This window comes from Cryptomeria japonica, chromosome 1, assembly GCF_030272615.1.
Source record: "Cryptomeria japonica chromosome 1, Sugi_1.0, whole genome shotgun sequence".
Taxonomy (NCBI): Eukaryota; Viridiplantae; Streptophyta; class Pinopsida; order Cupressales; family Cupressaceae; genus Cryptomeria; species Cryptomeria japonica.
The window spans coordinates 272948729-272974117 of record NC_081405.1 but is presented as its reverse complement, the minus strand read 5'-3'; the positions used below and the strand labels follow the sequence as shown (position 1 = coordinate 272974117).

At 36.5% G+C, this 25389-nt stretch overlaps 1 protein-coding gene across 3 annotated transcripts; it reads right to left on the bottom strand.

Annotated features, from left to right (window-relative positions):
• Positions 1 to 8115: 8115 nt before the first annotated feature.
• Positions 8116 to 16410, bottom strand: LOC131050249 (kinesin-like protein KIN-5D). Of its 3 annotated transcripts, none has more exons than XM_057984437.2 (24): positions 16245 to 16410; positions 15128 to 15560; positions 14206 to 14335; positions 13956 to 14114; positions 13121 to 13458; positions 12894 to 13032; positions 12661 to 12758; positions 12424 to 12580; positions 12258 to 12327; positions 12067 to 12143; positions 11895 to 11948; positions 11725 to 11805; positions 11505 to 11616; positions 11335 to 11421; positions 11082 to 11257; positions 10800 to 10961; positions 10587 to 10694; positions 10308 to 10466; positions 10139 to 10222; positions 9847 to 10052; positions 9557 to 9658; positions 9359 to 9468; positions 9109 to 9260; positions 8116 to 9012 (listed from the first exon to the last, which is right to left on the bottom strand). In XM_057984437.2, exons 2-24 carry the CDS (start codon positions 15316 to 15318, stop codon positions 8779 to 8781), a joined length of 3186 nt encoding a protein of 1061 aa, XP_057840420.2. In that variant the 5' UTR covers positions 15319 to 15560; positions 16245 to 16410; the 3' UTR covers positions 8116 to 8778. The 3 variants fall into 3 exon arrangements, with proteins under 3 accessions (XP_057840420.2, XP_057840419.2, XP_057840421.2); XM_057984436.2 differs by having other exon boundaries at positions 15128 to 15557; XM_057984438.2 differs by lacking the exon at positions 16245 to 16410 and adding an exon at positions 15685 to 16090 and having other exon boundaries at positions 15128 to 15557.
• Between the last annotated feature and the right edge of the window lie 8979 nt (positions 16411 to 25389).

Below are 25389 nucleotides of genomic sequence, written 5' to 3'. Positions count from 1 at the left end.
AATAATTATTGAGTAGGGGCTATAGTTGATTAAATTAAATTAATCAACATTTAGAAGATGGAGAATTGTAATAAATCAAATATAAATTTAATTAATTACAAAGATAATAATTAATTAGATTATAAAATATTTGAGTATGGAAAATTAGGAGATGATAAATTTATGAGAATAATAATTAAATTTGTTTAATTAACTATGTAATAAGATTCAATTTTTAGGTGTCCTCATTTTACCACTCTTTCATATTTTATCACAACTAACAAAAGTGGTGTCATGTCAAAGTAAAAAATTATGCCGCAATCAAGTAGAAGAAATGATGGGAGAAAGGTGGTCAAATGATGCCCCCTAAGGAGGTCACTTAAAAAAGATTTTAGAGTGAGCTCTCAAAAAGAAGAAATGGAGTGTTATATGGGTATAGGTGATGGGAAATTGGAGAAATGAGAAAAAAAGAAGAGAAGTTAAAATTTAGGGCTTAGGCCTTTGAAATGGGTTGGTGTGGTCTATAAATAGGTTTTCTGGGGCCTAATCTCATGTTGTACTTCTCAACATTGCCATTTGATTTATTTTTTATTAAACACCCATTTGCATCAAATAAATTTACATTCATCAAGCAAAAAAATACTTGTCATTTTTCTCCAAAGCAACCATCTCCTCATTAATTGCCACTTTCACGGACTACATATTTCATATACCCATAGCCTCCTTTACAATCTTAGGTTCATCAGAGTTAGTAATCAAAGTAAAATACATCTCCAATCAAGAGGATTATACCTATTTGATTGTTGTATGTGTCAAATGGACCATACTCTGAGAGTTTAGGTGGAGATTCTACCTACTCTAAACTCTTTGATAATACTTCTCCTCTATTGATCTTTCAGAGGAGAAAAACCGCATCTTTTTTTTCATCCTTTCTTGACCATAATAATACATCTCCAATCGAGAGGATTCTACCTATCTATTGTTGTGTGTTAAATGTAAGGAAATTTGTAGCCAACTTTATGATAATTTCCACATAATCCAATTGAGATTTCAACAAAATAAACTTATAGAATCCTCATGTAAAGAATAGACAACATACCCATCAAACATGACACAAGATATATTATGGGAAAACCCTCATAAGGGAAAAACCCAGTTTCCAAAATCATCCATCACCATGTATTATTCAACAATGCAACATTACAATACAATTGTGAAAGCTTCTGAAACCCAACCATCAACAAGCACTCCACGTGAACAAGCATGTAACCAAACATCCCATGCCATGCTTCCAACCTCCACAAATGTTAAACTTGGCTAACTGACTCTAACCTAAACAACTACCCTTGTGGTTGCTTTTATAGACACAAACTCCCACAAAACCATCAAGTGTTATTACATAAAAACCATGTGCAAATACCATGAGCTAACTATCCCATTGACCCCACATCTAATATTGGGTACTTTATTAAATTACTTTCCTCGATATTAAATAAATACAATATAATATCCCAATGTTACAATACAACTCATCAAGTGGTCTCGAGAATATTCCTAAGGAATCTCTACATGTTACATGTCCATGTGCAACATCAAATAAATATTACATTGCATGTCCATGAGAAACTCACATAATAAATAAATATTACAATTACAAACATTATTATACAAGGTGTACAACACCTATTTTCCTAACATTCTCCCACTTGTTGTATACATTGCATAAGGGGCAATAAATAACCACAACCTAAACAAGGGAACAATCCCTCTAACACATATATCATCATGCAATCAAAGTACTCCACGTGCTCCATCAAGATACCTACAATAAGAAACAAAGTGACCAACATCTCATACATGAATGCTCCCACCCTTCACAATGCCACTGCCACTAGACATAGAAAAGGCCATCGAAAGAGAAAGCCACACAATCTGTCACAATGAATGATGAGTCCTATCTCAAATGATATCCAAATACAGACACTTTATCCAAAGGTATCAAATGCATCAATAGTTGTTAAGAACCAAAAAATCATAGCTGAAATAGCACGTGCTAACACATCCAACTATCCATACCTCCAAGGTATACATATCAAGTGAATCTTATCTCATCAACATATACAACCTATAACATGCAACCATAAACTCCAAGTGAAATACTTGTCACATACACACCTAGAAACTCCTACTACATAGTTAATGTCAAATTTGAAATGAATCCACTAACAATATCACATAGAAGGTGTAACCATAACCATGTAGTATCAAGGAACATCCACAACATAATGAATAACTTATAAACAAATAACCTACAATTACAACTCTCACCACAAGTCTCCTTAACTCTCTCATGTTCTCCACAACCAACAAAAGAAAGAGATAAAGGAACCCCCATGTCATCTCCCACATGACAACACATGGACACAATCTGGTGAACACATAGCTCCAAACAACCTCAAATCAATGTAATGTGAAACCGAACATCTAGGAAGATAACTAAGACCAAAGAGAGAAACACTGCAAATCAAAACCTGTAGCATGTCCTTCTACATACACCTCTAAATCCCAACTGTGTCAAGTATGATCTCCTCCATAAAACCCCAAATGAGAATAGCATAACAACACCCAAAACCTGTTCAGTCCCTTGGACCAAACAAACATATATATCATGTAATCAACATGGATGTAAGCCTCTCATAACCATGAAGATCAAACTAATACCATTCCCAATCCCAAGGGAATATGCCCAATAAACCATCTCCCAAACTCAATAATAAATGAAATCCATCATAATAATAACTCAAATGTAGAAGGAGATAACCAATGCCAAACATTTCTCAAACTGAATCCTCCAGAACTAACCATCTATCCATAGCTCAAGATCCATATCTATGAAAGATGGGCATAAACATAATGCACCTAAAAGGAACAATGCACAGTACCTCTCAAGTAGTAAACCGCTAAGTAGACCAAGAGTGGGGAATGAGAATACTCATCCAAGAGATTCGAGTCATCATGACTCATCTAAGAATAATCTCCTCTCAAGTCCATAGTAGGTGAATGCTCCTTGGTTTTCTTGTTGAAACAATCAATCGTCTCAACATATATCTCTAATCAAAAGAGAATATTAGCATAGCCTATGTCTCCATGTATACATGAGTACCTATAACCATTCCTCAATCCATGTAAAACTCCAAATGCAACACCATGGAGTAATCAAAGACCTGTTAAAGGGTTTCAGGTCCCTTCAAAACCTATTTTTGCTCTAATAAAAAACATAGCATCACCATGGAGTAATCAAGCAAATGATCATGTACCCAATACAAAGACACCCACCAAGATCAATGTCAAAGCTCTAACTGCAGAATCAGGAACATAAACATGACAACATGATTTAATCATCCCTCCCAAGGAGATAACATGCTCCATATGAACATATCAAAGAACCATATCATGCCAAAACTCTAAGCATGCAATCAAGAGTATACCATGACATAATATCAACCATCCTATCAAGCAAGGATAACATGTCAAATGGAAGCATAAACCACACCTCAACCGAAGAACTTCATGAGTCCTCAAGATGGCAACATCCCCAAATATCATGAAGATCACAATCTCCTATTAGTGTACCTACAAATGTGAAAGACCCATTAGCAGCAACAAGATCTAAGGCATCCTCCAAACATTTGCACACTAAGAAGATCATCCACCGTCTAATGGTGAATACACACCACTGCTACTTGCTCCCACTAAATCGTGATACCAAGCTCTCCATAGCATCATGATAACCATATCCTAAATGAATATCATCTAGGTCTACACACATACAACTAAAATGTCCATAACATCAAGTAAACCATGAACTCCAAACCAAGAAGATACAAAACCACCAACAAACAATCGGGAACCAATCGTACACCACCACATCATCACTATCAAAAGCTCTCACTGAAAGTGTGACCAAGCTATCCATGACATCATGATAAAATCATCCTCTAACATGAGAATCAAATAAAGTCATCTAGCAATCAAATAATTCAAGGTCGACATCATGAGCTCCCAAAAGCCAAAGTAACCATGATCATCAAACAAGAAGATACACCGCCATAACCAATCAGGAATCCAATCAAATCATGACCAATCAAAGCACCTTTAAATCCAATCATGTCATGCCAAAGTCCTTAACACAAATAATAACCATGGCATCAAGATCGCCTCCAAGAAACAAGCATCTAACTCCCAATGTGTCCAACCTATCAGCATCATATAGTCAACATCACAGGTCCTTTATCATGACTGTACTTGGTAACAACATCTCTCTTCCTCAACATGATAACAAAACTAGCAAACCATGTGACTAAACCAAGCCACCAATTTGAATATGTATCAACAATGAAAGGTTTATGGGCATAGACAACCCATATCCAAGCCATAAATGCAATCCTATGAATATAGACCACCTACAAAACTGCACAACTTGTAGACCCAACAATGCAACATACATACTCGAACCAAATATTGATAACCATGTCAACATGAGAGCAATCGAGATACAACTTTGAGTGTACAATGACATAAGCTCCAAATCTTCAAGACTAAACATGCCATAAACTCATAATGTCACCATAGCCAAAAGAACCCATAAAAATCTCAGATCAATATATCAACAAATAAACCATATCAAACCTACTCCAAATATGAACCAATGTGTAGTGCTCTCTAAGAGATTTTCATTGACTATTCAAAATCCAAAATGCTCAAGTTATGACCTCTTAAAGTCAAAAAGGTAATTGCCATTTCCAGCTAACATTTCAATACCCAAACAACAAAATATAGAAAAAATGACCATATAAACATGAAGTACGTTGAACCACCTTTCCAAAGACTATAAGAAGTCAAAAAATTGACATCATATGTTTGAGTTATGCTCTGTGGAAGAAAACAACCAATTAGGTTATATGCAAGCCTGAACTCCAAAAATATTTCTCCAATATACCTTATTTCTCCAATACGCCAATAAAATAAATTTCCATTTTTAATAATAAATCAAGTCGATGTTTAGCCGAACCTGTCCACGTGTCAAAACATGGCATATAAAAATATCATTAGGTAGCAATTTCACATAATACAAAGTTCTATTTAAAAACTCTTGAATTTTTTATTTTATTTTTTATCACTTAAAAAGGCAGATTTTTAAATTTGTTTGTTAATTTTTTTTGGTTCAACCTACCGTAGTGGGGAGTGGGGCCCACCACCCATGGTGGGCTCCCCTTGCCAACAATACTAATGGTACCACCGACAGGATCTCCCTACAGACGGTACCAACGGTACTGCCTGTAGGCGTACTCCCTTGCATGGGGGTGGTCTGCGGACCCCCCCACATGGGGTTTTTTTCTTTAATTTTTTTTAAAAAATTCGGCCTTTTAAAAAAAATTTGATTTTTCAAATTTTTAACAAAAAGGCTGACGAGAATATTGCAGGAATAAATGATTTTTTTTTACGACGACCACTATGCAGGCGGTACGACAATACACCCGTGTTGTCTACAAAAAATTCAAACTCAACCTCCTATCATCAAAATAGGGCAAGTTATATATCAAAATTTGTCTCCTGACCTCCCTGATCACAACCATAGGGTTTGTTTTGTCCCACGGGGCCAAATCTGAAACTTCACCTCCAAAACCCCCGAATTGCAAATTCATGGAAAACCCAATATGAGACATTTTTTTATAAAATAAGATCTATAACAAATGCCAACAAATCTACAACCCACAAATTGCAACAAACCCTCATATATTTCCTTGCCTAACATTCTTTCATGCATTCATGGATTCAACACCTAGGGTTATAACACCATAAACCATAGCTCTAATACCACTTGTAAGGAAATTTGCAGCTAACTTTATGAGAATTTCCACATAACCCAATTGAGATTTCAACAAAATAAACTTTTAGAATCCACATGCAAAGAATAGACAACATACCCATCAAAAAATGACACAAAGTATATCTTGGGAAAACTCTCATGAGGGAAAAACCCAGCCTTCGAAAGCACATCCATCACCATGTATTATTCAACAATGCAACATTATAGTACAACTGTGAAAGCTTTTGAAACCCAACCTTCAACAAGCATTCCATGTGATCAAGCATGTAACCACACATTCCATGTCATGCTTCCAACCTCCACAAATGCTAAACCTGGCTAACTGGCTCTAACCCAAACAACTACCTTTGTGGTTGCTTTTATAGACACAAGCACCCACAAAACCACCAAGTGGTATTACATCAAAATCATGTGCTACAAAATCATATACAAATGTCATGGCCTAACTACCCCATTGACCTCACATCTAATATTGGGTACTTTATTAAATTACTTTCCTCAACATTAAATAAATACAATATAATATCCCAATGTTACAATACAACTCATCAAGTGGTCTTGAGAATATTCCCAAAGAATCTCTATATGTCACATGTCCATGTGCAACATCAAATAAATATTACATTGCATGTCCATGGGAAACTCACATGATAAATAAATATTACAATTACAAACATTATTATGCAATGTGTACAACATCTATTTTCCCAACATCAAATGGACTTCATTAACTTCTCCTCTCTTGATCTTTGAGATGAGCTAAACTGCATCTTTTTTTGCATCCTTCCTTGACCACAACAATACATCTCCAATCAAGAGGATTTACCTATTTATTGTTGTACGTGTTAAATGGACCATACTTTGAGAGTTTAAGTGAAGCTTCAACCTGCTTTTTACAACTCTCTAAACTATATGAGCTCTTCTCTTCAAATCCTTCATGAACTTCTCAATCAACTTTCTCAATCTTTGAGAGGAGCTAAATCACATCTGTTTGTTTTCTTCTTTTCTCTAAAACTAGAACATATGCTAGCAAAACTCTCTTGATCACAAGATCCCAAAGCTTTTTTCATTGATGAAACCTTTACCCTAGAACCCTTTCCAAAGTTGTGAAACACTACCCATATTATAGAAAAAAGAAATCAAAATATACTTTTCTCACCCAATCATTTTTCTTTTCCACCTCACAACACCTAGCTTCCATCCAAGTATAAAAAACATCAAGCACAACAAGCATCTAGGAGCAACACACTTATGCAATATTAGACCTCCATCAAACCTACATTATCTCTCAAGCACCAAGTATATTTCACCCACGCATGTATATGTCCGAATTCTACTTTTAACTCAGCACCAAGGATTTCACTCCGGTAGATCACCCAAAAAGCTAGTAGGTACTCCTTTTCCCACAAGTTGCAAAGGAAACTACAATGAGGAGCATGCTACCACATAGTTCAAACACGACCGTAACCTTGCCAAACACTAGCACATGACTTGGACACATTTGCACGTAGTCGTTGACCATGCATCATCATACACATCTTTGAATTCATCCCTCACAGCTCAAGACTACTACAACAATCAAATCTCTCAACCTCTACATTGAAATCAACTACTACGTAATGGTCGTTGTTTTAGATTGAACATGAAAATGGTTACGTAATAGGAAACACAACAAACTCTAGTAATTTAGCTATTAGCTCATATGAGTTCAACTACTACAATTTATCATATAGAATAGAAAAGGCAGAGTTTGGAAGCTTTCATAACATAACCGTGTCCATTTGCATTCAGATCAGTTGAGAGGTTTTGAAGGTATATTGATCTCCATTGTAGACACGAAATCGGATTAGTTTAAAACTTTCAACAACCAATCCGAACACAAAATAAAACCCTACAATTTAAAACCCCAGATAGTTGTAACAAATGTATCCGTTGTGAGGATTAAGCTTGAAACAAATGTTTTATATAGCCAATTAATGTTGTTATATTTTGGAATATGTTATGAGAAACGTTGATAAAATATAGTAGCATTGTTGACCCAGAGAAAAAATATATCAATCACTTACATTAAAAAATCAGCAAAGTTTCAAGCTTGAAAGTCGATTGAGGCACGTAACCAAAATCTCACCATGTTACAAGTTTTCACAGAACAAAAATATATGCAGATCCAAAAGCATGAGAAACTAATGTAATTATTCTACTGAAGGGAATAACCAAAATTTCACACAACATAATTTGAGAAGTAATAGTTGCCAAAATGTTTTACATATAGACCCCAACAAAATATGAATTCATTAAGATTACAGCATCTCCCACTGGAGTTGTTACATGTCGAGCACCAACTGCCTCAAGTGTGAAGCAGTTTCAACCTATTTGTTAGCAGCAGATAGCTTCAAGTCTGAAGCATTACCGCCCTATTTATCTCAATTCTAACTCATGTGTTCTGGGGATAATGTACATAGTATACAGCAAAGCTCACCATGTTACACGTTTTCACAGGACAAAAAAATATGCAGATCCAAAGCATGAGAAACTAATGTAATTATTCTACTGAAGGGAGTAACCAAATTTCACAACATAATTGAGAAGTAATAGTTGCTAAAATGTTTTACATATAGACCCCAACAAAATAAGAATTCATTAAGATTACAGCATCTCCCACTGGAGTTGTTATGTCGAGCACCAACTGCCTCAAGTGTGAAGCAGTTTCAACCTACTTGTTAGCACCAGATATTGCTTCAAGTTTGAAGCGTTACCACCCTATATTTGTCTCAATTCTAACTCATGTGTTCTGGAGATAATGTACATAGTATACAGCAAACATAGTATACAGCAAAGCAACCCAGCTTTACTTTCAGACCAATTAAATATCTTAGTTCAATATCGCGACTTAATTGAAAATGGTTCATTCAATTACGGGTTGAAAGGGGAGCTCTGGCTTCACGCGCAGTTGTCACATCAGGCGATGATGCATAGAACTGTTTTACCTCTCCATTTCCATATTTTAATCGTCTTTCAGATTTTGTATCCCCAAATGCTTGCATTAGCTCCTCAAAGCAAGGGGTTTGTAATTTTTCAATGCAGTCAACACTTGGTATGCAGATAGATCGCCTCTTTGGTGTTGTACAAGTTGGCTGATCTTCCTGGTTATTATTATAATAAAGATTTTGAATGTTAGACAATAAGCAAGAAAAGAATTCACCTATCCTAAATTTATTGCAGACAGAAATTATACTTACCAGATATTCTGTTACAAGATATGTGTCCGTGTCTTTGGTTATATCATCCACCCTAGTATTGTGGTTATTTTGCATTTGAACAAGATTGCACGTACTGGAAGCAATAGTAGGTTGAATATCTTGGCATACATTGTGATCTAGTTTCAATAAATCTGCAGAACATTTTGTATCATCACAAGAGAAATTTAAAATTAGAGAAGTCCCATTCTCAATTTCTGAAAATCAAAATTACAGATGCATTTGAACTTACCATTAATGTCGGACAACAAACTTCCCATTCCATTTTCGATTTCTACATGAGCCGAAGATGCATTGTGTTCCAATTCAGCAAGAACAACTCGATTAGCTTCCATGTCTTTCCTGTAAGATAGATGCGGTTCTCATCAGTATCATGCATTTCGATAAAATTAGATGAATTGCTTTATAAAATTCAGCATATATGGCGTACTTCAAAATATTATCCACTGCTTCAACGTTGCTCTTCCCCCTCTGCTGCAGAGAAACCTGTGTGTTCTTCCATTGTATCCCAACAGTGGTGGTTTTCGTAGTGCTGCCAAAAAAAGTACCTTCTTATTAGTAATCACAAAATAAATAAAAAGAAATCACATAGTTATTAACAAACACATGGTTATTAAATGTTCAATAAATAAAAAGAAATAAAAAAATAATGTAAAAAAACTAGTGTTGATCTTTCTTAAAAGTACAGAATTCCAACAGACACTCATACAATAGACTCACCAATCTTGAAGGATTTCTTCTATACAACGGTGCCCTGCTTCCACAGAGGACACATCTTCAAGATAATTATCCTCGGCTTGTTTGATGTACAAATCCCACTCATTTTGGGCAGTCGAAGTGATATTTTGCATATTCATCATTCCTTCTTGCAATTCATGTGCTTTATTTGAAGTAGTTTCTCGCATGTTATGAACAGCAGTGCACATCTGAAAAGCAAGAAGAATGATTCAGCAAAAGTAACAATAATCTAATCATTAAAAGTACGTACACACACTAGAGAGAAGGTACACACTAGTTTGCTTTTTCTAGCCGTTGAACTTGCCAATATTTCAGATATTTTCTCCAAAGTTTGTTTCTCCTCCTCTGCTACAAGCTCCTGTGAGGATGCAAGTGCATGTAAAAATCACATAACCAGAATCTGGAGAATGAAAGTCAGTGCTGTTCTCTTACCGAAATCTCACCTCATAGGATTTCTCAAGATCCAATAAATTCTTGTCATGGATTGTTTGAGTTTCTTCAACAAATTGATGTAACGTATGTGCATTCTTGTGAAGATTCTCAAAGAAATCAATGGTGACTTTTGAAACTACTCTTGTAGACTCCATAGTTCTCTTAAATCTCTGCATAAATAAAAGAGTGAGATAGTAGTATTTGACAAAGCTTTTGCCTGAGACCTTATGAAGCACATATATTATACTTCAATGTTCAGATGTATAAATAAAAGAGTGAATTGTTTCAACCTCTTGTTGTTGATGGGCATAGGAAGCTATTTCCTTCTCCTGTTTCTCAAGAGCACTTTGAAGTTCAAAGAGAATTGCATTTGCCTCAGAAACAGCATTTTCTAGAAGCTATAAGACAAAAAAATAAGTTCTCAGTTCAGCCAGACATTTTAAAAAGGAAATACATAAATCTACTCCCAACCATTTCAATGGAATCTCAATGATAAATCTTACACTATTAAGGTCTGAAGCCTGTGAACTAACAGCCAAGTTAACCCTCCCAGAAGTTGCCAACGTTTTTTCATCAAGTTCATTCACTAAGTTGTGCAGGCATTTTACTCCAGAGCAGTATATAGTCTGCAAGCTTTCCACCCTATTTTTCACTCCTTCTGTAGCCTGTTTCAGTATATCACCACCATATGAGACTAAAATTTTTGGAGGAAATGAAGCCGAAAACATTAACATTTAAATCCAATAAACAACTGGGAAATGAAGCCAAAAAGGCAGCTTTCTTGCCTGATTTTTAGTGGAAACAAAGGATAGCAGTTGTTCTCCTGTATTTTTAAGCTGTTGTCTCTGTTCGGAAACTGAATCTACAACAGAGTTATGCAAGAGTTCCAGATGCTGCAATAGCTGGGACTTAAATGTTTGAACTAGATTCTGGTTTCCAGTTTCTATTTTATTCTTGCGATCTGCAGAGACAAAGTGAAATAAGTTTTCTGCAATAAAAATTGAATCTACAGTGTACAGTTCTGCAAATGACGAGTACCAATTTTGGCAAATAACCCATCTACATCCTGTGCAGCAATTTCTAGCTCTGATCGAATATCTGATGCCTGCTCAACAAGGGATTTTTCTGTTCAAAACAATTAGAATGGTGTTAACATCCTTACAAGACTCGGTACCTTAGCATTACCCATTCCCAACACCATCAATTACCTGACTGTAACAAATTTGAGATATAAAACTCCTTTTCTTTAAGTGCACAGTTAGCTTGTCTATATTTTTCATGGAGATCTTTCAAGGCTTCCTCAGTATCTTCAAGTCTTTTCTGTTTGCATCACAAAAGTAAATAAAAGTATAAATTTTCTGAGACAAAAGTATTAGGAATATGAATGATCTTGTATACAGAAAGAAAAAGAATAAAAATCATCCATACATGTGTAGCCTCAAGCTTATTTTTCAAATCTGCACTTATTCTTTGCTGAATGCTATGGAGATCCTGTAGCTCATTGATTTGCTGCATGCAGGGAAGACAGAAAATGTGAAAATGATAATTCAACATGGGCTAAACAACTGTACAGGATAACAAATCGTGCAGAAACTTACCTTGTCCTTGGAATCAAGTTCACATTCCATACGATCAATCTTTTCCGTCATAGCCTGGATGAAACACGAAAGACAGAAAAGAAAAGACAAAATGATATTGTCAGTTGCTATGAATAATGATTGCCAAAAACAATGTGATGTTAGTGAAATTACTATGTGATAAATAGTTCACCTTTTTTTCAGCTTCTTCCTGTATAAAGCGATCTCTTGGAAGATAAACACCATTCTTCTCCCTTGCAGCACGCACATCTGCTCAACCATTCAGACACAGGAATGTGCTTCAGAAAATAAATGTTTTACAGAGAAAACAAATTTAAAAAATGTGTGCACAAAAAATGAAAATGTGTGCACAAAAAATGAAACCTTGTTTCAGCCGTTCAATATCCATATAAAGATCTTTAATGAAGGCAGACTTCATCATTTTCTGATTAACCTGAAAAGGAAAACACCCCAATGTAAAATAACGAAGAGCAACCAGTTTTAAGAAAGAGGCATAATCAAAGCAAAAAAATTTACCTCTTAGACTTACCTCTGGTTTGTTCTTTATGTTTTTAGCACGATAAGCATAATCTAGTGTGCTAAGAGTTTCTTCGAGGCAATGGACCGATGGGGATACCGTAGCAATTATGCAAGTCTTTGTTTTTCCACCAAGAGAGTCTCTCAATAACCTTGTTAGTTTGCTATCTCTGTTGAAACGGAGGCGATAAGAGAACAAAGAGATATTCTGTTGATTAAAAGCAGATATAGTTGAAAGGATGTGCCTTACCTGTAAGGCACATGACCTAAATGCTCTACAAGTGCAGTGATCACACGGCCAAGTGTAAGCAGGCTCTTATTGATCTCCCCTGCTTCCCTTGCTCTACCCTGTCATATCCTTAATGTAAGTGCATATTCAGTGAATTTTGGGCTCCCATGGCAATTCAAGAGAAGCTGAGCTTAGCATTTGGCAAAATTACCACTTTTATAGAAAGGAAATATAACTTGCCCTTGTCATCCTACCTCTCTGGCACCAGAACGTGATATATTTTCTGATCCAGCCAGATCTACAAGATTAAGCTTTCCACATCTAATAAGCTCCTCCCCCTCTGCTGTTGCTTCTTTGATGTGAATAGTAATAGAGAATATGGAGTGTGAGCGACTGTAAACATGAAGGTGTCACATTATCAATGAAAAAAAGGTAAAGTTAAAACTGTACATTAAGAGAATGGAATTTGCACTCAAGTTACCTGCTCTGCTTATTTAACAAAGTTTCTGCAGTGCGCCTCTTGGAAGATCCTCTTTCTATCAGATTATATATCTCATTTGCACTATATACAATCTCTTCTTCCAGGCCTCTCACCAGCACTCCACCTTTACCATCTTCCAAGAGAGTGATTGACTTTTTTGATTTGTCATCAAAGTGCTTAGGAGAGTCCTCGGTTGCCAATAAATCCGTAATTTCTTCATTGTATAGCTCCAGGAATGTGACTTTCATACTGTATTCAGCACTCTGAGATTCCAATGTTTCAATTATTTGGCGGACGGCTCTGGGTATGACTCCGGCGTCACTGGGGAGATCTCCACTCTAGAAAGCATCAATAGATTAGTGATTCAGAAAACTAGATACTGCAACATTTTAAGTTCTCTAGTGGGCCTTTAATTAATCACAATCAACTTCGAACAACATTTTGGGTCTCAAAGCTTGTTCAATGCTCTCTCCTCCTACTCGAGGCAATCATATTATAACCCCACTCAAGTGGAAGTATAGCTGCCAAAAGCCATCATAGTTGCTTTATGAGAATGACAAACTCTCGGAGGTGTCTGCAAGTATTGAGGTCTCTCTCTCACCACTGGGCACTCAATCTGTTCGCTCTCCACAAATTAAAGAAATAAAAAGGCATGATAAACTGAGGAGAAGAACACAACGAATGCTTGATCCCTCTTTATCTTGAAGGTAAAGAGATCATTTGTTTTAACATACATAATAATAGCAATAAATGACTCAAATTTCCTTGAGATATGACTTGACTATTGGGCATATTTGAATAGACTGAATAATTTACAACTAGATTCAGGTCATACCTTTGTTTTCCTTCCTGCTCCTTCCATGGTATATGTTTTTCCCGTGCCTGTCTGGCCATAGGCAAAAATGGTGCAGTTATACCCATCAAGGACTTCATTAACAATGGGAGCTATAGCCTGATCATATAGGGTTCTCTGTTGTGCCTTAGGACCAAAAACCTGTCACACATTTGAAAGCAGAATCCATGTTATAGTATCACTTCAACGCAATTTCTGTAAGACATCAAAATGCATGGTATATATTCCAGACCTTGTCAAAAGTAAAGGTCCGGTCAGTTAGTTTGCTGGCTACACTTTGATAAACAGTAACTTCTCGTCTCTGCTCATTGCAGGATATAACCTGTGGGGCATTAGCCCTCAACTCATCTTCATTAAATGGTCTGCAATATTTGCAAAGAGAACTGTGAGATTTTGTGAACAAAGAAAAATTTGAGAACCGATACAACAATAATTTAAATTTGACTTCATTGACACCATCTTCATTAATTGGTCTTAAATTTTGATGAAGGCAACTCATAAGCACATACAAATTGAAAACCAATAAAACAATGATTTATCATGATCATCTTTGTTAAAAAAGCTATGGAATTTTGGCAGAAGAGAACTATAGTGAGATTTGAACATCAATATAACCGTGATAAATTTAGATTTTGGCAAAAAGAACCATCTGAAGAATTGAATACCAACACAACAATGATGCACCCGTCTACGATAAATGACCTGAAATATTGGCAAAGCGGACAATCTATAGCATTATAAATTAAATAGTAAAAAGGTTAACCAACATAAATATGATGCCTAACAATCTTCAATGATGACCTAAAATTTTGGCAAAGAGAACCATCTGAAGAATTGAATACCAACATAACAATGATGCACTACCATCTACGATAAATGACCTGAAATATTGGCAAAGAGTACTCTATGAAGAGTGTACATCAACATAGCAATGGAACCATCTTCTTTAAATCATTTGAAATTTTGGCAGAGAGCGATGTGAAGAATTGAACTCCCATGTAACAAGGGTCCATGATCATTTTCCTTAAATGGACTTAAATTTTGGTTAAAAAAGCTATCTAATAATTGAAGAGCAACATTACAATGATGCAACATCCAGAATTGATGGCAAAGACAATTGCAAAGAGAGAAACAACGTAAGTTTATAACAGTACCTGCATCTTAAGAGCACTTGCACGTTGACTCCTTTCTCCTTGTCAAATCTATTGGAAAGGTCCTCTACAACTCTGGATTCTCTGGTTTCACTCCTGTGAGCCCTTCCTCTCTCTGATCTTGGGGTCTGTGAAGGGGATGGAGATACAAAGGATTTCCTAGTATGTTGTGGAGTATAATACATGTTGTCCATGACAAATGCGCTCTTTACAGAAGTTTCGCAGAAGCAGCTCAAGATTTCCTTTCCTCAAATTCTGATATGCATCCAGAACCCCACAGCTTGAATATATACAAATAATGGAAAATACCCACAAATTGCTATTACTCCACAAGAACGCCGATGCTACTCTGTCAAAAGAGAAAATGCACAGCAAAATATGCAAATGGCCAGGGCAACATCGGAGTTTTGCTGTTCAGTAAATGTGTTTGATCCTGCTAAATAATAAAAGGATATTTAAACGTCAGACGCAGGGCAAAGTAATTCTTAGAGCAGAGAAACAAACTTAGTGAGGAAAAACGAGGCGAACAAAGGCAATCCTAAAATTAGCAACTACTTAACCCAAAACCCCTTTGAAGTAACAGTGAGGAGCTTCCTTTCTTTGCACAATTTCCAGGACAAGAAGCTCAGCAAATGGAAAGGATGGCCGGCAAACTCACAATATGCCCTTTTTAACGACAACTAAATGCTTCCAGCACTATATGCGACAAATATTTCCCCCAAACCTGACGGTAACCCGATTAAATAACTGCAGTAACGCTAAATCTCGTAAAATTTCTTCTACATATGACGATAAACACTAAAACACTTTCAAACATGGCAAAACAAACCCGGAGCTAAGTTTAGCATCATTTCCCCTAATTTCCCATACATATAAGAGCTTCTCAACCCGTGAAACCAAAGCTTCACAAGTTTTCTTCTCCAACACTAAAAGTTAGACTAAACTTCTGCAAAAATTTAAAACGATTTCTGATATACACAGATTTGCCCTTAATTCAACAAACAAACTAAGGTATCCCTGTAAATGCTTATTTCTTCAACATACGAAACAAAATTGACGGATCCGCCGCTATATTAAAGCATTTTTTATTTCCACGACAATGAAGAAGAGTTGAACTTACCAATAGTTTTAGCAGTAAAGTCTTCAAATGTCTAGAACTCTTCAAACTTCCAAGAGAAACACTAGATTTTCAATCAGAGTGAGCAAAACCCTGGTTTTTTGAGGCATAAAATTGCTGTGAAGGGAATGATTTAGCGTTTAACGAGGCAAATCGAGGACAGATTTTAATGTATTTAGTGAAATTTTGAAGTACTCTAACGGTCTGAAATTTGTAATGTTGTTTTCCAACCGTTGGAGAGTTCACCCAACGTCTCAATTGTTGAAAATTTGGAATTCACGTTTTACTTTGAAAATCGTGTGTTGATGTTCATTTTTTTGTGTGCAACAAATTGAGGATTTAATTTCATATTATTTTTAAATTATTCATGCTTACGACATCACCTTGCACTTATGTTTAAAATTAGTCGATAGCTTCTATGTCTATGGACACTTTTTTATCATAAAAATTTAATGGACATCTACATAGAGACATAATTTAAATTATTTTTTTACGACATTAAATTAGTCAATAGCTTCTATGTCTATGGACACTTTTTTAGTATAAAAAATTAATGGACATCTACATAGAGACATAATTTGAATTAGTTAAAAATAATTGAATTATATTAAAATAAGTAAAAAAATATAATATTAATTTGGTAATTTTAATAGATGGTTAACTTTAGCGGGTAAAATTGTTCTCATCAAGTCTGTTTTGAATGTTGTTCCCGTATATCTCATGTCTGTTTTGAAGTCTCCAAAAGCAACTATTGTTAGTTTACAGGATACTCTTAGAGATTTTCTTTGGAACAATAATAAAGATGGCAAGAAGAAACTCCCTTTAGTTGCATGGGATAAGGTATGTTTGCCTAAGGAACTTGGGGGAATAGGAATTCGGAGTCTGGAGAATTAGAATTTAGCCTTAGGTGCTAAGTTGGTTTGGAAATTATATGACAAACCTAGCTCCTTATGGGCTCAGATTATGTTTGCCAAATATTTAAATAATGGACCGAGAGAGTACATTTTTAAAGTCTCAAATTTGCCTTCGGGTTTTACTATTTGGAATTTCCTTTGTAAATGTAGATAAGCTATTTTGCCTCATCTCTCGTGGATTGTTCATAATGGTAGAAAGGTCAGATTCTGGGATGAAGTATGGAATGGACACACACCTCTGGTGAATATTAGGGATTGGTCTCCTCTGATCACTATTCTTTCCTCCCTTTGGGGTGTTTTTGTAGCAGATTATTTTGAAATTGTGACTAGTGGACCCCTTGAGCTAGCTAGATGGAAGTCGATTGATTTCTTAGATGTTGATCAAAGTATGAAATTAGATTTTGAGAAGATTTTGGGGTAGAATTGTATTTCTTTCTGATTCTGAGGATGAACTTATTTGGACAAAGAATATTTTTGGTAAGTACACTGTTAAAGATTATTACAACTCTCTTATGGTTGCTAAAGATTTAACATCCCGGCCTTATAAGTTGTTTTGGCATTTGACTTGTCTTCCTTAAGGTAGAGTCTTTGCTTGGTTGGTAGTTCAGGATAGAGTCCTTACAGGTATGAGACTGGACAGGCTTGGTATTACTGTTGTTTTCCCTTGTGTCATTTGTAACAAAAATTTGGAATCTTCTTCACACCTCTTCCTACATTGTGATTATGCTTATGAATGTTGGCAGTGGTTGTTTGAGAAGTTAAATATATCCTTTGTTATTGGTAAGGATCTCATTTCCCATTTTAGATCTTGGCCCTTTATGTTTTCCTCATCTTTTTATGCATGCCTTTGGATCATATCTCCATCTATTGTGATTTGGAATGTTTGGCTAGAGTGAAACAATAGGATATTTAAATAAACAAGTTCTCCGATGTCTGAGGTTCTATTAAAAATTGAGTCTTCAATCTCTGAGGTTGCTTTGTCATTTATTTATAAGAATTTGGAAAATCTTACTTCTTTTTTGCATTGGGATAGTAGAGTTACAAGAGTTTGGAAGATGTTGTTGGGTTTTACCCTCTCATGGTTCAATTTTTAAAAAGAATGATGCATTAGGTAAGAGATGCTCTACTAGATGGAAACCTCCTTCGCAGGGGCACTTTAAACTGAATTTTGATGGGGCCTCTCATGGTAACCCTGGGTCGGCTGGGGTAGGAATGGTAATTTATGATCACAATGCAAATTTTATTCGAGCTAAGTGTCATGCTATTAGTTTTAAAACTAACAATTATGCGAAATTTCATGCTTTGTCTTTTGGATTGGATATGGCAATCTCTTTGGGAATTAAGGACTTAATAATTGAAGGTGATTCTATGGTGATTATTCAATGTGTTATGAAAAAGAAATTGAATTGTTGGAATTTGCAGTATATACTTGATCTCATTTTACAAAAATTAGAATTGTTTGAATCTTTCTTATTATCCCATTGTTACAGAGAAGTTAATAAGATTGCGGATTATTTGGCAAATTTAGCCATTGATAGCAATGCTAATTAGCAAGAGGTGGGTTTTAAGGAAATTCCTTCTAGGGTATGGGAAGGTTTCCAACAATAGTTATGTGATTTTCTTGAGTGATGTTGATGTAAGACTTTATGATGATAAGTATTCCTGCTTTCCCCTTTCATTTCAATTATTCATGTTCATTGTCTGGAGGAGAGTTCGAGCTCATGGTATTTGATACAATAGTGTTTTTCCAAAGGTTTTTTGATACTTTCTTTTTTGACAGGAAGGTTTTTGGCTCATGGGATTTGGCACAGAGCTTTGGTAAATTTTGTCTTCTTCCATTGATAGCAGTTGTGGAGTCTACATTTGAAATTATCCGATGGGCCATATGGGCTTTATGTAAAACTGATATTATATGTGTTGTCACTGCATTTTGTATGTGGTTTTGGGTGGGGTGTATAAACTGATCTGTTAGATACTATAGGTTTATTTTATGAGCTATGACCAGAGGTTTTCTTCCCAGGGTTCTTTCCTCCAGTATGCTCTTTGAATCCTGTGTAAAAAATAAAAAATATTAATAAAAAAGTTTAGTGAAATAATCTACTTTTATTGAAAAAAAGAAAAAAATAAAAAGAAAAAGTTAATAGTGGTTTAATTCAATCTAATCAAATCGAAATTTATTCCATGTATAATTTTTGAAGAATTCAAATTCAAAAAAAATAAAATGAGAACAATCAAAATATACATTAAATTTCAAGATGAAAAAAAATGTGAATCCTTACAAAAAAATATAGAAAGAAAAGAGTAGCTAGATACCAAAAGATTATATTGTAAGCTATGTTTGGTTTCAATAAGATAGACCAAGGTATAATTACAAAACAATAGATGAAGAATAAAGATTTTGTTAATAATAAAATTTTAAAATCAAGAGAAACAATGAAAAAAAAAACAGATAAACAAATTTTTCAAATAATTTAAAACTTTGAACTTTAAAACTATTTTTTATAATTGTTAAATTAAAAAACTAATACCCAAATTCTATTACTTGTTAAATTTAAAGAGGTTAATAATCATGTCAAAATCTTTTTGTCTAACACATGTGATTAAATGAGACAATATAGAACAATTATCACAATGATGACATTGGTTTAAATTCCATCGTACAATCAATACACATGCTTACCATGGATATTTTAACCAGCTTGTCAAAAACCTTTTTAAGAATGTGAATGTACATACATAAGAACTAAATCTCATATTACTCATCATTGATCAACCCAAAAAAGTTAAATGGATTCAATTTATATGAGATTAAATTTAAAATAAAAAAATATATGAAATGTTATTTCAAAATCCTTATTAGTCCCACCTATCTATAGGCAAACTAATGTTTCCATCTCCCTCATTTATTCAAGTAAATTTGCTTCGAAAACCATGTCAGATTTTTATACTATAGTTTACATTATAGTTCACATTATTTTATTTATTAACATGTTTTTCTTTCTCTTTTTACATTTTTTTGATTGGCTAGTGAACTTTTTCCTGGGCTTTTTATTTTTTTCCTTAAAATAAAAATAGATAGCCAATGAAATGTGAACAGAAAAAATTTAGATAATTTTCTAATGTTTAATTAAGTCATTCTGTGACAGGATTTGACCATCGATGCAAATACTCTCCAAGAACAAGGATACACGCTGCAAGAAACAAATAATGGGGCCCACACAATTACATTATAAAATGTAATTTTTTAATCTTTAACCAAATATGGTACCAAAAGGAAAGGCAAAGTGCTAATAAATAGTTTCAAAAACCCTATGGTGAGGATCGAAGCTATTTTCCCAGCTCGTTTGGTTATATATATATTTTAAATTATTATTGTTAATTATTATGTTTTAAAAAATTCTTATAAAATATTAATTTAAAATTAATTTATAAAATAAAATAATATGATATAAACATGTAACATTTTTTTTTTAAACTTCATATAATAATATTATATAGTTAAATGTTATATATTTAATTTTTATATAATTTTTTTTTTTGAATAAAGGGGTAAAAACTTTATTGAAAATCAGGCACAAGAATTACAAAGAGAACCAGAGCCCCGAGGCCCCAGAAAAGAACCACCAAACCAGCCCGAGATCATCCAACTTCATAACCATCCATGTCCTCAGTAAAAATCTTCTGCAAGTCCTGACAGTAATCCACAGAGAGATGCTCCCAACCTTCAACCTTCCAATCACTACCATGTTCCAAGGCCCACTTGGCCAAACAATCAATTGCTCTATTCCATTCACGAGGGATGTGGATGAAAGGCACCCGCTCCATTAAAGAACTAATTTGGGGAATCTGCTGAACAATCCCTGCCAACTACCACTGAATCCCACTCACCTTCTACTCAGTCAACAAGTTAACAACAATTTGTGAATCTGATTCACAAATTACCTTCCTTCGTCCCAACTCCCAAGCACGCTCTAGGGCATAGAGAATCGCAAATCCCTCCATAAAATTATTAGACTACCACCCTTTATGCACCGAAAAGAGGAAAACTACCTCCCCCATGCTATTTTTGCCAACACCACCAATTCCAACAGGCCCTGGGTTACCCCTAGATGAGCCATTGGTGTTAATCTTGATAAACTCATCCTGAGGGGGTATCCACCTTCCCACCCTTTGCACCTTCTGCATAGCCCATCTACCTCTCCTGACACAAGCTGAGGCAAGAGACAACTCCTACAGACCAAACCTACTCACAATATCTACCTCATCTCTACATAGAGGAAAATTCACCTCACATTTAGCTTCCACTGTCTCCCGGATCATAACAATGATCTTATTCCAAACTTGTTGAACAAACAATCTGACCTCACAAAAGATCCTCCTATTCCTCTCGAGCCAGATCTGCCACAGAATGAAGATGGGCCCAATATACCAGACAACCTGGAGGAAGGAGGACAAGATAGGAGGTTTGCCCAAACTGCTCCAAAAATCCACCAGAGAATCCACATGAACACAAGGATGCTTCCACACCCCCCACCAATAATGCCAAATAAGCATAGAGAATGTGCATCTGTAGAACAGGTATGTGGAATATTCCTCCCCATTACCACACAAAACACAGATAGAAGACCCCAAGAATCCCCGCTTGCGGATATTGTCCCAAGTTAGGCATCTATTCAAAGCCAAAGTCCAAGCAAAGCAGTTACACTTCGGCCAAGAAACATTATTCCACACCTGTTTCCACCAATTCACCTCTCTTCCCTCAAGTCTTCGGTTCAACAGTTCCCGGTATCCACTAGCCATAGTAAAAACGCCCTTAGGATTTGGAGACCAAGCAAGCCCATCCCTACCCTTGAGGGAGCTACAATGTCTACTCGCCAAAATGCCTTGCAACTCAGCACACTCTTCCTCCATCCCAGCAACTGACCACTCATTAGGAGCCTTCCACTGCTCCAAATCCAACCACCCACACCTATAAATAGCCTTGAAGTCACTCACCCTTGACCATCCCGCCTCCAAAAACCACTGGCACAGATTACTAAGGTTAGGAAACTGATCAAGGATGGGAGGATATCCATCCCAAGAGTCATTCTAGAAAAGGACCTCTTCCCCCTCCTGCAAATCCAAAAGAGTCCTGCCTTAATGAGAGAAGCCCCCCTCTTGAGAGTATACCAAATCATTGAGCCCTTTCCCTCAAGCGAATATCTAGTGATTTCCTCCATCGGGATCCTCTACATATATTTGTTGGCCAAAATCCTAGCCCAACCTCGATCGTGCTCAACACACCGCCTCCAATACAATTTAGTTGCCAGAGCTTCCCCAAATAGAATAGACTGCCTTAAATCAAGCCCCCCTGATTGCTTCGTGCTACACACCAAGTCCCAATTTACAAGATTCCATTTGGAAGAGGAAAGATTGTCTGCCCATAAGAATTGCCTAGCTAGAGAATCCAAACCCTTCAAGAACCACTTAGGAGCCACATGAAGCATACATCGATAGTTCAGAAGAGCCTGAACCACTGAATGAATCAGTTGAACCCTCCTAGAAAAGGAGGGCCATCTATGAGTCCAGTGTTCAACCTTTGTGTGAAACTTATCCAAGATACCCTGCCATGACTCCCTAGGAGGGTTACCAGGAGAAACAGGAATACCCAAATAATTCAAGGGAAGGGAGCCAACTTGGAATCTCAAGATAAGAGAAATCCTCCTTTGAATAGTTTCGAGAGTGTTGAAAAAGAGGATAAAATATTTATCCTCATTGATCAACTAGCTCGAGGCCGCAAGATAAACATCCAAAACCTTACGCAAATTAGTAGCTTCTTTGATCCAAGCAAGTCCCATAAGGGTCGTGTCATCCACAAACTGCAAATGAGATTGCGGCTGTAAGTCATTACCCCATCTCCAACCCTGAATAATACCCAGACCCACATTATGCTTAATAAACCTCCCCAAACCCTCAACCACAAGAATGAATAAATAAGGGGAGAGGGGTCCCCCTAGCAGAGACCCCTAGAAGCACCAAACAACTCATTATGGTCTCCATTGATAAGGATAGAGAAAGAAGTAGACGTAACACAACTCATAACCCAATGGATCCACTCATCAGCAAAACCAAAAGCCCCGAGGATCTTCTGAAGGAAGGACCACCAAACTCTATCGTAAGCCTTATCCATATCTAGCTTGATAAACATAGCTTTTTCCTTGGAGGTTGCCATAGAATGAATGGTCTCCGTAGAAATAACCACACCATCCAAAATTTGGCACCCTTCCACAAGCCCACTCTACTCCTCAGAGATAACATTCCCCAGGCACTTCTTCAACCTATCTGCTAGCAGCTTAGAGATGATCTTATAAATCACATTGTAGAGAGAGATAGGGTGGAACTGGCCTAACTGGTCGACCCCATCACACTTGGGGATTAGAGCAATGAAAGTCACATTCACAGCCTGAAGCATCTGCTCTTCCTCTGGGACTCCTGGATTACTTCCAGTAAATCCAGTTTTATAATATCCCAGAACTCTTGAAAGAATTCTACTGGGAACCCATCTGGTCCAGGAGCTTTTCCTTTCCTCATGCGAAAAACAATCCTCTCAAGTTCTTCCAACAAAATAGGACCCAAAAGCTGCTCATTCATCTCCCCCATGACAAGAGAAGGAATGCAAGAAAGAACCTGATTCTCCTCCACCGTTTCCCCCTGAGAGTCCTCCCTGAAGAGGGACTAGAAAAATTGTAACGACTCCCTAGATATCTCCTACAAGGATAAACACTGCTCACCTCTATCATAAACCAAAACAGGGATGGAATTTCCATGTCTTCTTTCTTTCACTGAGTTGAAGAAGAAAGTAGTGTTCTTGTCCCCCTCCTACAACCAATCAATACGAGCTCTCTGCTTCCAGTATATTTCTTCCCTAAGCTCCCATTCCTCTACCACCTTAACAACCCTTTCTTCCTCCCTAAGTAAGGCCTGAGACAAACCATGCTCTTTGATTTTACTAGTGATCCCATTCAACACAATTTGAGTAGCTTTCTTAGCATGAAAAATGTTCCCAAAACCTTGGTGGTTCTATTGTTTAAGCTGAAACTTAACAAATTGTAGCTGCTTAGCAAAAGTGTACATGGCAGTGCCAAAGGCTGACCTCCCTTTCCTCCACCACGCTGCTACAAGCACCTGCAAAGTAGGATCCCGAAGCCACATAAGTTGGAATTTGAATGAAGGAGAGTGAGCTACCCAAACCGAAGAAGAAACCAACTTGATGGGCCAGTGATCTGACCCTCTCCAGTCAAGAATCTCAGAACTTGTGGACCACCCCCCACCAATCCAAAAACTAGAAACCAGAAAATGATCCATCCTCTCTGCAATCTAATACTCTCCCACCCTCCTATTGTTCCAAGTGAACAAATTATTACCAGGCTTAATGTCAACAAGCTGCAATAAAGATATACTATCCTAAAAAAGGAAAGAAGAAGGTTCCAACCGCATAACACCCCCCTTCTTTTCACTCAACTCAAGGATGGCATTGAAGTCTCTTGCCATAATCCAAGGATGAAAAGGGGCCAACCTTCACATACAAGAAATATGAGACCATAAGTTTTTCTTACCCTGAAGATCAGTAGGGGCATAGATGTTAAAAAACAAGATGAATTCCCCAGTCTCAAGACTAGAGATAATCTCGGATAACGAAGATCTGGAGGCAACCCACTAGACAAAGTGAAACCTTAAAGGGTTCCAAAGACAGGCCACCCCTCCAGAGGAACTAGATGCCCCAATACACTGACACTCACCTCGCCCCCACAACTTCGACACCATACCCATCATACTCTCCACCAAAAGTTTAGTTTCTTGCAAGAATAGGACATCAAATCCCGAACAACTTTTTGTCTAGGGCCATTGTTCAAGCCCCTCACATTCCATGAAAGCATAATCATTTTGGAGGATTGAAAAAGTGAGAATCCAAAGTCTTTACAGACCTTGACTCAACCAAATTATCCCCCATCAATTTGATCTTATCCAAATCCTTCTTTCTGCCAACCCTTGAGCTCTTCTCTGAAGCACTTTTCTTAATATCTTTCTGATGCAGACCTAGGTGAATGGAGGACTTATTACTTTTAACCCTAGCTGGTTCCAATTTTAGAGCTATTGGACAACCCTCCACCTCAACCAAATTCACCTCCAAACCAGGAGTGAGTCCCAACTGGACTCGTACTGGCTGATCCATCTTGATCTGTTGGCTTCCAACC

What these genes read in the sequence shown, in the direction of transcription:
- LOC131050249 (XM_057984437.2), bottom strand. Translation starts at nt 15,318, where the DNA reads ATGGACAACATGTATTATACTCCACAACATACTAGGAAATCCTTTGTA. An exon ending in GAGCAGGAAGGAAAACAAAG is followed by an intron (nt 13,459 to 13,955) that starts GTATGACCTGAA and finishes GATGCTTTCTAG; the next exon opens with AGTGGAGATCTCCCCAGTGA. An exon ending in TTGTTTCCACTAAAAATCAG is followed by an intron (nt 10,962 to 11,081) that starts GCAAGAAAGCTG and finishes ATACTGAAACAG; the next exon opens with GCTACAGAAGGAGTGAAAAA.